This window comes from Culex quinquefasciatus, chromosome 2, assembly GCF_015732765.1.
Source record: "Culex quinquefasciatus strain JHB chromosome 2, VPISU_Cqui_1.0_pri_paternal, whole genome shotgun sequence".
In the NCBI taxonomy this organism is placed as follows: Eukaryota; Metazoa; Arthropoda; class Insecta; order Diptera; family Culicidae; genus Culex; species Culex quinquefasciatus.
In genome coordinates this window covers 66900276-66916442 of record NC_051862.1, presented here as the reverse complement: position 1 = coordinate 66916442, position 16167 = coordinate 66900276, and the positions used below count along the sequence as shown (strand labels likewise).

The 16167-nt window shown below is 32.6% G+C and overlaps 1 protein-coding gene and 1 non-coding gene across 2 annotated transcripts; one reads left to right on the top strand and one right to left on the bottom strand.

Annotated features, from left to right (window-relative positions):
* Positions 1-2545: 2545 nt before the first annotated feature.
* Positions 2546-15831, bottom strand: LOC119766047. The gene is made up of 4 exons (XM_038250407.1): positions 15774-15831; positions 3535-3556; positions 3132-3246; positions 2546-3013 (listed from the first exon to the last, which is right to left on the bottom strand). The coding sequence occupies exons 1-4, from the start codon at positions 15829-15831 to the stop codon at positions 2720-2722; spliced, it is 489 nt and encodes a 162-aa protein (XP_038106335.1). The 3' UTR covers positions 2546-2719.
* On the top strand, positions 15766-15931 carry LOC119768183. Its single transcript, XR_005277995.1, has one exon. It is a non-coding gene; the product is annotated as a U1 spliceosomal RNA (small nuclear RNA).
* Positions 15932-16167: the final 236 nt, after the last annotated feature.

Genomic DNA, 16167 nt, shown 5'->3' with positions numbered 1-16167 from the left:
GAAATGGACACCCTGCTTCGAGAAAGGACCTAGAGTTCAGCCCAGAGTGCGCGCACTTATATGGGAGTCGCCTGTCAGCCGGACTGACACTTGAAATATGTAAAGTCATCTCATCGCGTGTGTGTAACGTGCATGTAAAAGCAAATGGTTGTCGGTCACAGCTGCTGGTCGGCCACAGATTGGTCCGTACCGAGGGGCGTGACATTGGCCTTAATGTATTATTTTTTGCATTTAATTAATTAAGGAATTAAATTCCTCGCGTTATTGGATATTTGACAGCTCCACACCTGCTTTGAAAACATTGATTTGCCTCGTGTCGCTTTCGTTCGCACAACTGTCAAGAGTGTCAAGTGTTTGTGTTTTGATTAAGTTTCAGGGGGGGAAAATGTCAGCGACGCATTTTCGATGTCGCGGACACAATTCTTTGGCTTCGACACGCATCTTCCAGTGGAGGATTGGGGAAACGGATACATCGGCGGTACGCCGGATGATTTGGAGTACGACGCTTTGAACGACTCGGGGGATTTGGTCCGGTTTGAGCAGAGGAAGGCGAGGTTGCAGCTGGATCTGAGCGTGTGGATGATGCCAAGCATGCCGAAAAAGCCGAGGCTGCAGCATCTGGTGCCACGTCCGGCGATGCAGCAGCTTCATTCGCAGAGTTCGTTGATGGCGACGATGCAACAGCAGCAGCAACAGCACCATCAGAGGATAGGTTGCCCGCATAATCAAAAACCATCGGGGGAATAGTCCAAACTATATTACTACTAAAAGAGATGTAGTTACCACATACTTAACCATTATCATATAGTTACGGCACTATACAAAACCATAACGAAACTGATCGTCAAATGATGACGTTTTTATTGAAGTAAATCTAATGATTCTAACTATTTTTGAACTATTTGGGGTACAATAACCTTACACTAAACAGTTCGGATTGTTTAGACAACGTGACTCAACGAAAAAATGTACAAGTCCAAATAGTTCAAACAATTTATCAACTTTATTGAGAACAATATAGCAAAATTCCACAGATTTTAGATTTTTATAGTCAGAACCTGTAAGAACTAAAAACCTACTATAAATGCTATAGTAGAACACAATTGATGGCGGCCACATTTTTTTCGATAAGTTTGTATAATCCAAATAATTTGTCAACTTACATGAAGTAAAATTACTATACACCATACTATTTTGAATTAAAAATTTCTATAAGTCCAAATAGTTCAAACAATATTTCAACAGTATGGAGTACAATTACAGTTTGTTATATAATCCAACTATATGTTAAACGATTGGTACAAAAATTTCAACTTTTATCAAGTAAATTGATCACAGTCGATTCCTCTGGATGATAGAGAACCTTCAACACCCCCACTTCTCCTCAGATTATCAGAAAACTCCCCAAAAGAAGAAAAATGTTACGAGGGCTCATGAAATTGACTTTCACTATTCCAGAAAAAGTAGGCATGCTGTTCTTACCATACACCAAAAATATGTGTACTACATGGTGGACTATTACTGTTCACTATAAAATGAGTCAATTGTTTGGACTACTTGGACTTATCGAAAATACTTGCCCCCGAGCTTGCTCCTTCTAACACAACATGTCACCAAAACCACTGAAAAACCACCAACAGATATAGATCAATCGGATAAGGCGGCAGCAGTTCGGCAGCAACGTAAATAACATCACATATAATGGCGGTAAACATTCACCAACTATCGATAGAACTTAAAAATCAAATTTGATTATATCCGAAGTAGTTATCACAACAATTGTAGGGTTCATTTTTGCAGTCTTTTTAAAGTGTCGGCAAAGTAGTGTCGGTAAAGTAGTTTTTCAGAAACTATATAGGGAATAGTCAATTTTTGGGCAATGACTATTTGACGTAAAATCCAAGTTTATAAAAATATTTACATATGTATGAAAACCTCATATAGTTTTCTGCCTAACAACTAATTTCTCATATAGTAAAATCGACCAAAACTATTTTGGGAATGGAATTAATGGTTTGATATATCGTACATATATAGTTGGGTTACAATTTAATGAATAGTAGAGACCATTTGATAAATAGTTAAGTAACTATTTGTCATAAAGTAGTTATATAGTTCATGACTATGCGGGTGGGGGGACAAGTAAGAAGGGAATTTTTGAACGATGGGAGATTTTTGATTAATTTTATCTTTGTTTTAGATGGTTCGATCTGAATACGAACAAACAGACGGCGCAGCATTCGATGCCCCGCCGCCGGAAGTTCCCAACAGTTTCCCCAATTTCTTCATCTAGGGATGGGAGAGCTACTCGAATTCTAACCAGCAGCACAGGAGGATCAGCAAAATCATCCACTGTTATCATTAACGGCAGCAGGGTCAGAATCGAAATCCGCAACAGCAAAAAACCGCAAATTGCCAACACCATCATAGCAAGTGAATCGCTCCGGGGAGTACGACGGGACAGCGGGACAACGATGGCTGGGGATTCACAGCTTACTACAAACAACGATTTCTTTTTTTGCGAAAAAAAAACTGCTGTTGAAAATTGAATTTATTTTGCAATTTGTCATTATTTAACAAATACAAGTAATTTAGACTTTAGTTTATATTTCAAAGCACAATTTCACAATTTTATTATTAGCACTCCAGCATACTATCGACTGTCGATCTGTTGAAGGGAAGATTCTGGGACAGTGGAGTGATGTAATGCTTGTACATTTTATTTGGGATCGGAACTAGGAACGCGACCGTATTTCCGGAACTGTCCGGGCGCATGCCATCTAGTCGGTTTAACCGTGTAGGAACAGTCACCCATCACCTCCACCTCCGTTGGCCGGAGGCTCCTGCCAACGGTCGTTCTCCGACTGACGGTTATCACGAAAATCTCTCGAGGGTCATTGATCCAGTTACTGGTGGTGGTGCTGCTGCGGAACATCATCGTTAAACTGATCACCAGGCCAACGGCAAGGGTGCCACCACCATTTTCCGGAAACTTATGGGGTGGCAATTGATCCTGAAACGAGTTTCAATTTTGTACACACAAAAGGAGGTTAACCTGCCGGATTGTGCTATGTTTCAGTTGGTTAGTCAGAAGTTGGTGACACAATCACCTGTTGCAACCAAACGCTCACCTGGGAAGATAGCTCCTGCTTCAGTTGCAGATGCTGATCTGGGTGTCCACCACCGCCATCGCCGTCGAGATTGTTGTAGCCACCACCATGTTTATTCTTGCGATCGATGAACCGGCTACCGTCGCCGCTTCAACTATTGAAGTAATCTCCGCCGCCGGAATGTCCACCGGAGTGATCTCCGCCATAATCGTAGACCGACTATTCGACGACAAAAAAAAAAATACTCCAAAAACAACAACAACAATCGTGCGCAATGTCGAACTGTCAAATCAATGTGGTGTTAAAAGAGGTGGCGATGTTTTGATCGTAAACAATCATTAATTTCTCGTTAATTTGTTAATTTCGGCAGTTAATTAATTAATTTATTTAATTTTTTACTATTGTCGCGCCCCTCGGTCCGTACCGACAGTAGCTCCGGCCGTAATCTGTGTGGAGTATCCCATTGTGAGAATATTAATTTAATGCGGTATTTAGACGAGACATGCCACCGGCTGGACGCGACTGCACTGATTGACTTTGATCTATCGAATGGTGATGGAATGGCGAGGGGGGCAGATCATGATGATTTTGGTATGGGTTAGCTTGGCTATCTGGAGAGATTAATTATCATAAAAAATAACTATTTTATTTCATACTGACTTTATACTTTGAACATACTCTATTTTTACTAATTCCGTAGTGAATTTCCGATAAGGCGTATCTTTGGATGCAAACAAGCTGTCTTTACCACTTTTAATTTTAATTAATGTTAATTAAAGAATAATGAAAAAACCCGATTTAATCCCACCTGGGGTGAGACAGAGCCTTTCTTACTAAAGAATATAACAATGGTAGAACTTTTTTCAATTCATAACATCGACTTTGTTTATTTATAACGTCAGCACAAAAGAAAGTCTTATGATGAAAGCAAAGTATTATAAATGATATGATTTCCAAAAGAAATAAAAACGCAATTTTCACCAAAAGAAAATATTCAATCGTACAATATGCTTGTACGTTTGTAATCAAACAAGCGTTTATGCCAAACGCGATCATAGCAAGCTTCCCATGCGCCATTGACAATGCACACCGCGGTTTTGGTTTTTTAGCTTCGGTGAAACGCGTGTGCCGCAGGGAAGCTAGCCTAAGAAGCTTCTAAGAAAGTGACAGAGTCAGAGATAGCTATTTTCAACAACCGCACCACTACACACTCAATAGCGAGAACCTTAGGTAGAAAGCCATTGGCGTCGCCAGCATTGAAAACTTTGAAAACGATATAAACGATGAAAGCTTGGAAAGCTCCTATTGGAATCCAATGAACCCTGTTAGATAAACTTACGACAAATGAAGTCTACATTTAGGCGTTTTTAAGAGCGCACGGAAAACAAATTGATTGTAGCCGGATGAATGTCCTATGTCACAAAAGTTTTTGAATAAACATTGGACAGATATGCAAAAACGGACAGGGCAAAAGAAACCGAAAAGCTACGATATCTTACATATTGAAGGAAACATCGGTAGACAAGCTACTACAAAATGAGTATAAGTCGAGCCAAAATATATGCGCCAGCATTCTCGCGCCAGCATTCGAAGCTCAACTTGACAACTTGTCGCCTTGGCGACGAAGCGATGCAGTGTGATTTTTGACGATTTTTCCGATTAAAATTCACGCTGAATCGACATATTTACGAAGATGGAAATGACGTCCTGGCTTAAAGTAAACCTATACCTTTCTTTAGTAAGAAAGGCAAAAAGTAAATCGTTCTAAAACTTGATCGGGATTGCCGATCGATGTCGAATTTGTTTCAGATGCTCACTCATGGTCTGTACTATGAATGTAGCAAGAAATTTTGAATAAAGTCAGAAATGAAAAACGTTGGTGAAGGTCACCAGGTGGGCTTTTACCTTTTTTAGGATTTTTTTCTTTTGGTAGGTTAATCAAATGGCTCTAACTCCAGAACCAGATTATGGATCTGGATGAAAATTTGGGAGGTTGTAGAGCTCGAAAAATGCAATTTTTGAGATAAAAAAAAATATGAAAATGAAAAAAATTGACCATATTTTCATTTGAAAACTGTGTATTTTGTTGAAAAGTCTGGCCGCATCCGAAAACAGATGGATATTTTGAAATTTGCGTGGCAACTCGCCCAGGTTCAGCACACTAGCTTTCATCTGCACTCAGAAAAATCGAAATCGGATTTATGGGAGCTGAGAACGGCGCGACACAAAATTTTGCAAAATTTTACCACATACGAACATCACTCGACCTCCACGGAATTTATTTTCTCAAAATTCGAGGATTCGAGATAGACGAGTTCTGTCAAGGTGAATCGATAGAGCGTCGAAAATCGATGCAGTGTGATTTTTTGACGATTTTTCCGATTAAAATTCACGCTGAATCGACATATTTACGAAGATGGAAATGACGTCCTGGCTTAAAGTAAAACCTATACCTTTCTTTAGTAAGAAAGGCAAAAATAGACTAGTTTTGAGAAAAAAATATTTTTTTTAAACCATGTGATGTGCCAGCAGGATTGGGTCCGAAAATAAAAAAAATAATCTCAAAACTCCTTAAAGCCGTTGCGAACATTTTTTGAAGTTTATGTCCCTCGTCTTTGACTCTGACAAGGCAGGGGAGGAGGTAAAAAGATTAAACAAAACATTTGAATAAAAAAGTGTTTTAAAATACATTATACACCTGTCCAGTTGTTTTACAATCACGAAATGGACGTATGGACGAAAATTTTATTTTTGTGAGAAAAAAAGTTTTTGCGATGCTGAACATTGCAAACAAGCTAAATATGATTATCAATGCAGGAAAAGGCATTTTAAATAGTTTTGAGTTGCTTAGATTTTCCAGATTGGGGTCGTCCCATAGATGACGAAACACGAAAAGAAATTATCGTGTGTCAACTATGTGGGACATTCTCCGATACCTTCTGTGTCGGTTAATGGAAGACCCCACGGAAAGAAGGTTTATCGTGAATCTTACTAAATTTCGGTTAAAAATCCTAAAAAAATTGGTTGTTTTTTCAACCACCAATTTTTTTAGCTGGAAATCCTAAAAATAAATCCTGGATTTGACAGCTGGATCCAGGTCCTAAAAATGATATATCCAGCTAAATTTTTAGTAAATTTTACTAATTTGCAAGCTGGAAAAATGCTGTCAGTCTCAAAAGCTGTATGTTTTGAGAAGGTCTGTTAGCTATTTTAGCTAGATTTTATGGTATTCTAGGAAGTTTTATAGTTAGCCCAGCGTGTTTTTAGGCTGTTTCAACTAGTTTTTTTGGAATCATTCTAAAAATTTTCCATTGATGGCTGCGAAGCCAGGTATTTTCACACATCTTTTTAGCTAGTTTAGCTAACTTTGCCACTATTCTTGGTAGGTGTTTTGGTTGGAATAGCTAATTTTTCCACTATTTCTACAAGTTTTCTTTCAAAAGCCTCCGTTGCTGACTGCAAAGCACGCATTATTCACCCAACCTTTTGGCTGATTTAGTTCGTTTATTTTTTGTTCTTGCTTCGTTTTCGGTAAGTCCAGCTAATTTTTCGACTGTTTTAACTGGTAATTTCGAAATCATTTTATAAATCCCTTGCTGCCTGTAAAGTTGTTTTTTAATTTTCAAAAAAACTTTTTGCTGGTGTATTTCCGCTATTCTTGGTACGTTTTTTGGTAGAGTAAGTTCTTTTGATGTTTCAATAGTTTCCAGGCTTTTTAAACTACATTATAATAGTACGGCTTTGTTGCGATATTCTATTGACAAATAAAAAAATTAAATACAGTAATACAAAAATACAAAATGCAAAAATACAAAAATACAAAAATACAAAAATACAAAAATACAAAAATACAAAAATACAAAAATACAAAAATACAAAAATACAAAAATACAAAATACAAAAATACAAAATACAAAAATACAAAAATACAAAATACAAAATACAAAATACAAAAATACAAAAATACAAAAATACAAAAATACAAAATACAAAAATACAAAAATACAAAATACAAAATACAAAAATACAAAAATACAAAAATACAAAAATACAAAAATACAAAAATACAAAAATACAAAAATACAAAAATACAAAATACAAAAATACAAAAATACAAAATATACAAAATACAAAAATACAAAATACAAAATACAAAAATACAAAAATACAAAAATAAAATAAATAAAAAATACAAAAATACAAAAATACAAAATACAAAAATACAAAAATACAAAATACAAAAATACAAAAATACAAAATACAAAAATACAAAATACAAAATACAAAAATACAAAAATACAAAAATACAAAATACAAAAATACAAAAATACAAAAATACAAAAATACAAAATACAAAAATACAAAAATACAAAAATACAAAATACAAAAATACAAAAATACAAAAATACAAAAATACAAAAATAAAAATATAAAATACAAAAATACAAAAATACAAAAATACAAAAATAAAACAAAATACAAAAATACAAAATACAAAAACAAAAAAATACAAAATACAAAATACAAAATACAAAAATACAAAAATACAAAAATACAAAATACAAAAATACAAAAATACAAAATACAAAATACAAAAATACAAAAATACAAAAATACAAAAATACAAAAATACAAAATACAAAAATACAAAAATACAAAATACAAAAATACAAAAATACAAAATACAAAAATACAAAAATACAAAAATACAAAAATACAAAAATACAAAAATACAAAAATACAAAATACAAAATACAAAAATACAAAAATACAAAAATACAAAAATACAAAAATACAAAAATACAAAATACAAAAATACAAAAATACAAAAATACAAAAATACAAAATACAAAAATACAAAAATACAAAAATACAAAAATACAAAAATACAAAAATACAAAAATACAAAAATACAAAATACAAAAATACAAAAATACAAAAATACAAAATACAAAAATACAAAATACAAAAATACAAAAATACAAAAATACAAAATACAAAAATACAAAAATACAAAAATACAAAAATACAAAAATACAAAAATACAAAAATACAAAAATACAAAAATACAAAAATACAAAATACAAAAATACAAAAATACAAAAATACAAAATACAAAAATACAAAATACAAAAATACAAAAATACAAAATACAAAAATACAAAAATACAAAATACAAAAATACAAAAATACAAAAATACAAAAATACAAAAATACAAAATACAAAAATACAAAAATACAAAAATACAAAAATACAAAAATACAAAAATACAAAAATACAAAAATACAAAAATACAAAAATACAAAAATACAAAAATACAAAAATACAAAAATACAAAAATACAAAAATACAAAAATACAAAAATACAAAATACAAAATATACAAAAATACAAAAATACAAAAATACAAAAATACAAAATACAAAAATACAAAAATACAAAAATACAAAAATACAAAAATACAAAAATACAAAAATACAAAATACAAAATACAAAAATACAAAATACAAAAATACAAAAATACAAAAATACAAAAATACAAAAATACAAAAATACAAAAATACAAAATACAAAAATACAAAAATACAAAAATACAAAAATACAAAAATACAAAAATACAAAAATACAAAAATACAAAAATACAAAAATACAAAAATACAAAAATACAAAAATACAAAAATACAAAAATACAAAAATGCAAAAATACAAAAATACAAAAATACTAAAATACAAAAATACAAAAATACAAAAATACAAAAATACAAAAATACAAATTCAACTTAATTTATCGAACTTTACATTCATTTTAATTAATTCAACTTAATTTAACATAATTTGACTTAATTGAACTTAATTTAACTTATTTTTATTTTACTTAATTTAACTTAATTTACCTTAATTCAACTTAATTGAACTTAATTTAACTGAATTTAACTTGATTCAACTTAATTTAACTTAATTTAACATAATTGACTTTAATTTAACTTAATTTAACTGAATTTAACTTATTTAACTTAATTCAACTTAATTTAACTTAATTTAACTGAATTTAACTGAATTTAACTAAATTTAACTGAATTTAACTAAATTTTACTGAATTTAACTTAATTTAACTTAATTTAACTTAATTTAACATAATTTAACTTAATTTAACTTAATTTAACTTAATTTAACTTAATTTAACTTAATTTAACTTAATTTAACTTAATTTAACTTAATTTAACTTAATTTAACTTAATTTAACTTAATTTAACTTAATTTAACTTAATTTAACTTAATTTAACTTAATTTAACTTAATTTAACTTAGTTTAACTTAGTTTAACTTAATTTAACTTAATTTAACTTAATTCAACTTAATTTAACTTAATTTTACCTAATTCAGCTAAATTTTACTAAATTCAACTTAATTTTACTAAATTTTACCAAACAACTTTTAACAACAATTGAACTAAATTCTACCAAATGTAACGAAATTTCAAAAAATGTATCTTAGTTTAATTAAATTTAACAAAAATTTCTAGATATAACCACACTTGACTAAATTTATTTCTTTTTTACTATGTTCAGTTTAATTATACTAAACTTAACTTTAGTTATGTAAACTTGATTTTTAATTAATCATAATTTAACTAAATTTAATTAAATTTATCTAATTTTTACTGATTTTAACAAAATTTAATCAATTTAACTTAATTTAACTGAATTCTACTTTTTTTTCTAAATTCAACCAAATGTAATTCAAATTAACTTTCACTTGATTTAAAGTAATTTAACATTATTTAACTCTATTTTTTGATGTGCTTCAAATGCATAAAGTGCCTTGCTCGTACGGATCTGTCAAACATTGGCCAGTCTATATCTAGACACTCTGTACCCGCAGCCTCCCCCCACGTAGACAGATGTCCATACAAAAAAAGTGGAGTGTGGACAAACGCCAGCCTCCACCTCCCCCGCCAAAGGGTTCACGATAAAGGAATGCCACCAATCGTCCAAACAAAAATTAGAGGCTCAACTTCTAACCTCTTTCCCTCAACACAAAAAAAAAAACTTCTCACCTAATCAACTGAAGATCTCAGCCAACAGAAAGTCTTCCTGGCTTTTAATCCATTCACTCAGGCACCACCATCGCACTTGCACTTTCGACTTTCAAACACAGAATCGTCACAAAACTCCGCGTACTGAGCGGCTTAAACAGGATCAAACACGATACGAGACGTTCTCTTGCTTTATGTTGGTCTCGAACTGATGATCTGTCAAAAAATCCATGCTGCCGGTTCCAGCTAGTTTTTCGGTAAAAAGTAGGCAAAATTGTGCTGAAACACCATTATTTTTGGTGAAATCTCTCCTGTCATTTTGATTTGGGCTGTCAGTTTTGGATAGCAAATCAGCAATCAGGGTTAGCTGTTTCACCAATCCCAAGTTGGTAAATTTACCTGTAATTTTAGCTAATTTAACCAAAAAAATCACTGTTCCACCAATTTGAAGCCAGCTAATTTGAATTGTTAAATTTAAGATGGAACTCCTTTCCGTGCCCTAAAAAGCTAGTTCAACCAAATATTACACTTAGAATGAATGGTCCTTAGCTTCTTCACCTCCTTTCCCCTTATAACTGCCAGCGCCCTGTCTGGATCTATCCACCATGTGACAAAAGGTTTGAAAAAACTGTTGTCGCGATCTTCAATTCTGTCTCTCCTCTTTCTGTCCTAGGTTAGTTTAATATTTCTCGCCGCTAATTGCCAATATAAGCAAATAATTATAAAAAAAAACAAGAAACGACAACAAATAAATTATACCAGTCAGTGTAAAATTAGATAAGCAAAGAATTTCATATTATACATAAAACATACTTTACAAATTATCTTTAAGCACTACCGCCATCTGGGGAAAATCGGGACTATAGTCTGAATAGGCAATAGGAGATTTGAGAGCAATGAAATTGAAAAACGGAGTACTATTTTTTGTTCTGTTCCTGTTTTAATCGAAATCAATAAAAAAATAAAATAAAAATTGGCTTGAAAAGCTGTCTGTATTGCGTGTACGTACACGAAAAAAAGTGAGGTTAAAATTTGTACCAGCCAGCAAAACAAATTGTGCGCTAGTGTGTGTGAGATCGGGATTAGAAAGCTCTATTGAAACTCGTCTGCAAAACCTGTATCATTTTCTCCATCAAAACGGTGGCGCTGCCCTCCATCAAAACGGTAGCTGCCCTGTTTATTACACTGTAAAATTAGCCATGACTAATTCAAGGAACCAAAAGGTGGCAACAAAAATGTCCTTCCAAAAAGGGTGCTGCAAAAAACTTATTATTTTTTATCAAATTTTCGAACAAACCAGCAAGAATTTACAAGTTTGATAGTCAAACTACACTTAAAAGTTAGTTTTGTCATTTGTTTTTGCAAAACCGCATGTTTTTTAACAAATTTGCCAAAAATATTCGTAATTACCTTTTGCCTCTTGGTGGCGCTTTATATTAGTATGTGTGTGGTCGATGTTTGCGGACGTGCACGCAGAACACAGAACAGTGAGAACTAGCGAAAATGCCTAACTTTCTTCTGATACAAGTCGCCATATTGAAATTGCTTGAAGATTCATACCGTTGCCAAGATGCTTGTGTTATGGTTATGATCATGATCAGTCTTTTTCATAAATATATACAATTTTGAAGAAAATATTAAAAGGGCTAGGCAATTTGAGGATCTGTGAACTAAAATTTTTAAGCATTTTCTCTAATAAGTCAAATTAATATTATACATACAATACAAATTTTAATACTTTAAATTTCTTATCGATTCATAAGAACTGAACTGTTGATTTATTTTTACAACCAAATCTGAATTTCTAGACCAAAATCAAAATATGATTTTTTTTTCAGTTTCGGAAATTTCCGGGACAAAATATAAAAATTGCTGGGATTCGGGAATTCCCGGTTTTGAAAAAATCCCGGTAATTCCCGGAATGGACGCACAAGGGGTACATATTTTATGTCAGGAAAAAGGTAATTCTACCTCTAATAATATGTAAATTTACCTCTGACAGACGTTAGAAAAAAAATATCATCAATCCCAAATAATATCAATCCGACGATAGACATATCCATCTTACTAAGTACGCGCCCCAACCCGCACTGCAAATTCGCAAAAAAATATTGAAATTATGTCATTACATCAGCTGCAAAGTTTTGTTACCAAATTTCTATAAAATTCAAACTTCTAGAAACATATTTCGTCTGGTTTTAGGTTTAATACACATTTAAAAAAATTTGGTAATATTAACTCTAGAAATGTTGATTTTGCGTCCGAAAAATGTGATGTTCTACATCAGTAAAAAATGTGATTCTACAAATTCCGCAGGAATTGAGATAAAATTACATCGAAAAAGAACTATTATCCTCCGATTTTTACTTTCTATAAATTTAATATTAACTTTGAAATATATACATATTTTAAACATTATTGTTCCTTCTGGCCTCAACCCTCTTGAATTTTTGGCTTTTTAACTGAAAATATGATCGTTCAAGAATTATAAAAAAATTCACAGCAATTATTTATTTAAATTATAAAGTAAATACCAAAACATCACAAAAAAAATATATTTTTCCTTGCGTTCCTACAGCAAATCAAAACTTTCTTTAAAGTTTTTGTTTTTGATTGAAGCACGTATCTTTGAATTTGGTTTGACATTTTCATCAATTTTGCATATTTTACTACACTGGAAAAAGGTTTATTTTGGAATGTTCAGTGACTTTCACATGGATTCATATGGACTTTTTATAAATTACAGATTAAAAGTTGTAAATTTATACATATTCAGTGGTAGTTTTAATTACTTATTCTAATGAAAAATGTTTTTGAATTCTTTGATGTTATACTACTGTGATAGGCAATTTACCTAAGGAAACTTGATAACTTTCTATTAAGCTACACAGAAAAAAAAATGTGAATTTACTCGACACGGAAAAAACTAATCACATGTAAACTCAGTTGATGTAAATTTGAAATTCGACGTAAACGGTCGAATCACACGTAAAATCATGTTTTTACGTATAATTTGCTGCAAATTTACATCAAATTGCATTTAAATTTAAATGTTTAATGACGTGCAAAAGTGATACATCATAAATTATGTAACATTCGGAAATATTTTTTTTTGTGTATATTTCTTACTGAATTTAGGTTGAAAAAATGCCTACGATATGTCTACATTACGATGCCTCCTTCATCAGACGTAATTTGAATGAATTTGCAATTAGTGATTACACTGCAAATTAAGGGTGCACAGCAACCGTAGAAGTTTTTGTATTCTTCCTACAAAATTGTTACATTTACGGACCGAAACCTGAAATAAATTGATAGTCAACAAAGAGGCTCTTGGCGGGCTTCGATCTAAAAATTCCCCAAAAATCAATTTTTCAACCAATTTTTGATGTTTGGATAGAAGAACTCATTAAATTTAAGAAAAAAAATAGGCTTGGTAATTCCACTTATTTTATGTGGCTTTGGCAGTAGAGGGTTGAAAAATTAATTGAGGCAAGATTTTAACCGTGATTTGTGTATTCAAAATGCGTTTTTCAAGAAAAACCTGTTTTTTATTCTAATATATATTAATAAATCGCTAAATATTACAAATAATGAGATGCCTGAAAGAATCCTTGGGTTTAGTTTTGGTGCAATTTTCCCCTCCAAAATTCTTTCCATCGCGTTCGACTGCTCATGATTTATTTATGTTTACTTTTTTATTGCATCGAGCAACATTTTAAGATGAGTCAAAACTCGTTGAAAATTAAAAAAAAAGCTCCACAAAGAAAAACTCATTTTCAGGTGTAAATTTTATTCTTTCCCCACTCTTGCTAACATCGAAACCATCCCCCTCTAAATTGGCCAATCTAGTTTTGATTCATAACCTTTGCGGCCATAAATCACCACCCTAAACGACAATAACCCCTAGTTACGATTCTCTCACCTGACGAGAGCTCCCCCAAAATCAGGTTGTACCATCCAGCACACAAGGGTCGATCCAAATTCCTCCCCAAAATGTGTTTTTTTTCTCTCTCTCTCTCTTTCGGGCGAGCTCATCATTTGATGGAGTTCAACAAGAAATATCAAAATATTATTCACTTTTAACGATTCCCGCCGAAGAAGATCAAGAAGTCCGTCCCTGAATCATCAGCGTGCCCGTTTAATGGTTCGATTTCGAGGAGAGCATGAAAACAGATCGAGTGATAAATCATAAGATTTCGAGGCGGCAATCGTCCCGAATGAATTAAGAGAAATTAAAGAGCATCATTTTCCATTCAAAGCCCATCGATCCGAGCCGGGATTACACTATAAAAGCAAGATTTATTGGACGGCGGCGGGAGTACGAATGTGCATTTTCATGACGGGGTCCTCCTATATCGTAAAAATTTGTAATTAAAATCAGACTGATTCGCTTGGCTGTATGTTGGAAAGTGTTTTGGGGTGGAGGAAAAAAAGACAGTCTCGTGCTTTATTATACCACCTATATCGTTTGACGCGGTGCTACCGTAAGAAAGCTGCTTTGAGAGCAGCTTTGGTTAGAGACAGGACTGAAGGAGGAAAAACCGCAACAGTATCAAATTCAAACATTATGGGGAGATTTTTTTTTCAGCTAATCGAAGCAATTTTAACGGTCTATTAGGCTATTTGCAGGATTTTATAACTGCCATAAAATAAGCTTTCAGATGCAAGTGTTGAGCACCGTGATTTATGTGAACCTCGTTGGTCTGTTGATATTGATATTAAAAAATGCTCTTAACATATAAATAAGTTTCATCTACATGACTTTAAGCATTTGCATCACGAACCAGGACCACTGGCAGAAAAATATTAATTCAATATTTGCTAGGCATTTAGTTAGATTTAATTTGAACCAATTTTTAAACTGAATTTTGTGTTTTTTTGTCGTATGTCGTACAAAAAATTGAGAATTTATCAAAAACCTCCATTGAGTATCAACTCAACCAACGACAACGCGCTGGAATGTTTGCGAAATAATTTATAAATTGGCAATCAATAGGAAAATTATATATTCTCCGGGAAATGGCACAATTCACACAGCTCTTCGTTTCAATTGCCATTGATCGAATCGGCCTGATAAGAGCAAAAATGAAATGCCTCGATCCTGGGACTGAGTCGGAGGAGGAGATCATACAACACACTGACGGTATCTACCTCTAGCCACACAGATGAAGTAGTATCAATGAGCGGGATTGGCGGTTTGTTTCAATATTCCGCCGGAACCGGGCGGCAAACCGAGAAGTCATTCATGTGTGCGCTGGAAATTTTGTGATAGCGCGGGCTCGTGCGGCACAATGGGCTCAAAGGAAGATGAGTTGAATGATTCGGTCAGCTAGAAGTGTCGAGTTGGATTTTCAGAGTTCGATTGAAAGACACAACATGTTCTAATAAGAGCTTAAGGAATACTGAAAAATAAATAAATTGTGTACGGGTTCCAACTTGAATAACTTATTTGAATATTGCGATCGTTAAGAACCCTACAAATGGTTCTAAAACAATAATATATTTCTGGTAAGAATGTAACCTTAGTCAGGTAAACGTCTTATTAAAAAAATCACTGCAAACGCTAACAAAATATGTCTTCTGGAAGTGAAAACATTCCCCCGAACCACCAGAAGGCATACTTACCTGGCACAGGGGTTACCGTGATCATCAAGGCGGTTCCCCCAGGGCGAGGCTCGGCCATTGCACATTCCGGTCGGGTTGACCCCTGCGAATATCCCTCATGTGGATATCTCGTGTGTGTTATTTTTGGTAGCCGGGACGTGCGTACGCGCACATCCCGATTCTAATCCTTTATTGAAAAAATGTTTGATTTAAAAAAACATCTTCATTTAATTTTTTAAATAAGTTACGAATGACATCTCAAGGTAAAATTTATGTTAATAAAATAAACAACAACAACATTTTTAAAATACCAGCGGGTTTTGAATTTTAAATTATTGTGATTCCATCAGTCTTGAAAAAACGTTTTTTTTTACTGTTACCAAAAAAACTACACATGACAAGAAAAAATAACCAG

Excerpts from the sequence above, each read along its gene's own strand:
- LOC119766047 (XM_038250407.1), bottom strand. The coding sequence starts at position 15,831 with ATGGCCGAGCCTCGCCCTGGGGGAACCGCCTTGATGATCACGGTAACC. Across the intron at positions 3,557-15,773 it reads CACGGTAACCCCTGTGCCAG|ATTACGGCCGGAGCTACTGT; the intron begins GTAAGTATGCCT and ends TACTCCACACAG. Across the intron at positions 3,014-3,131 it reads AGCAGGAGCTATCTTCCCAG|GATCAATTGCCACCCCATAA; the intron begins GTGAGCGTTTGG and ends AACTCGTTTCAG.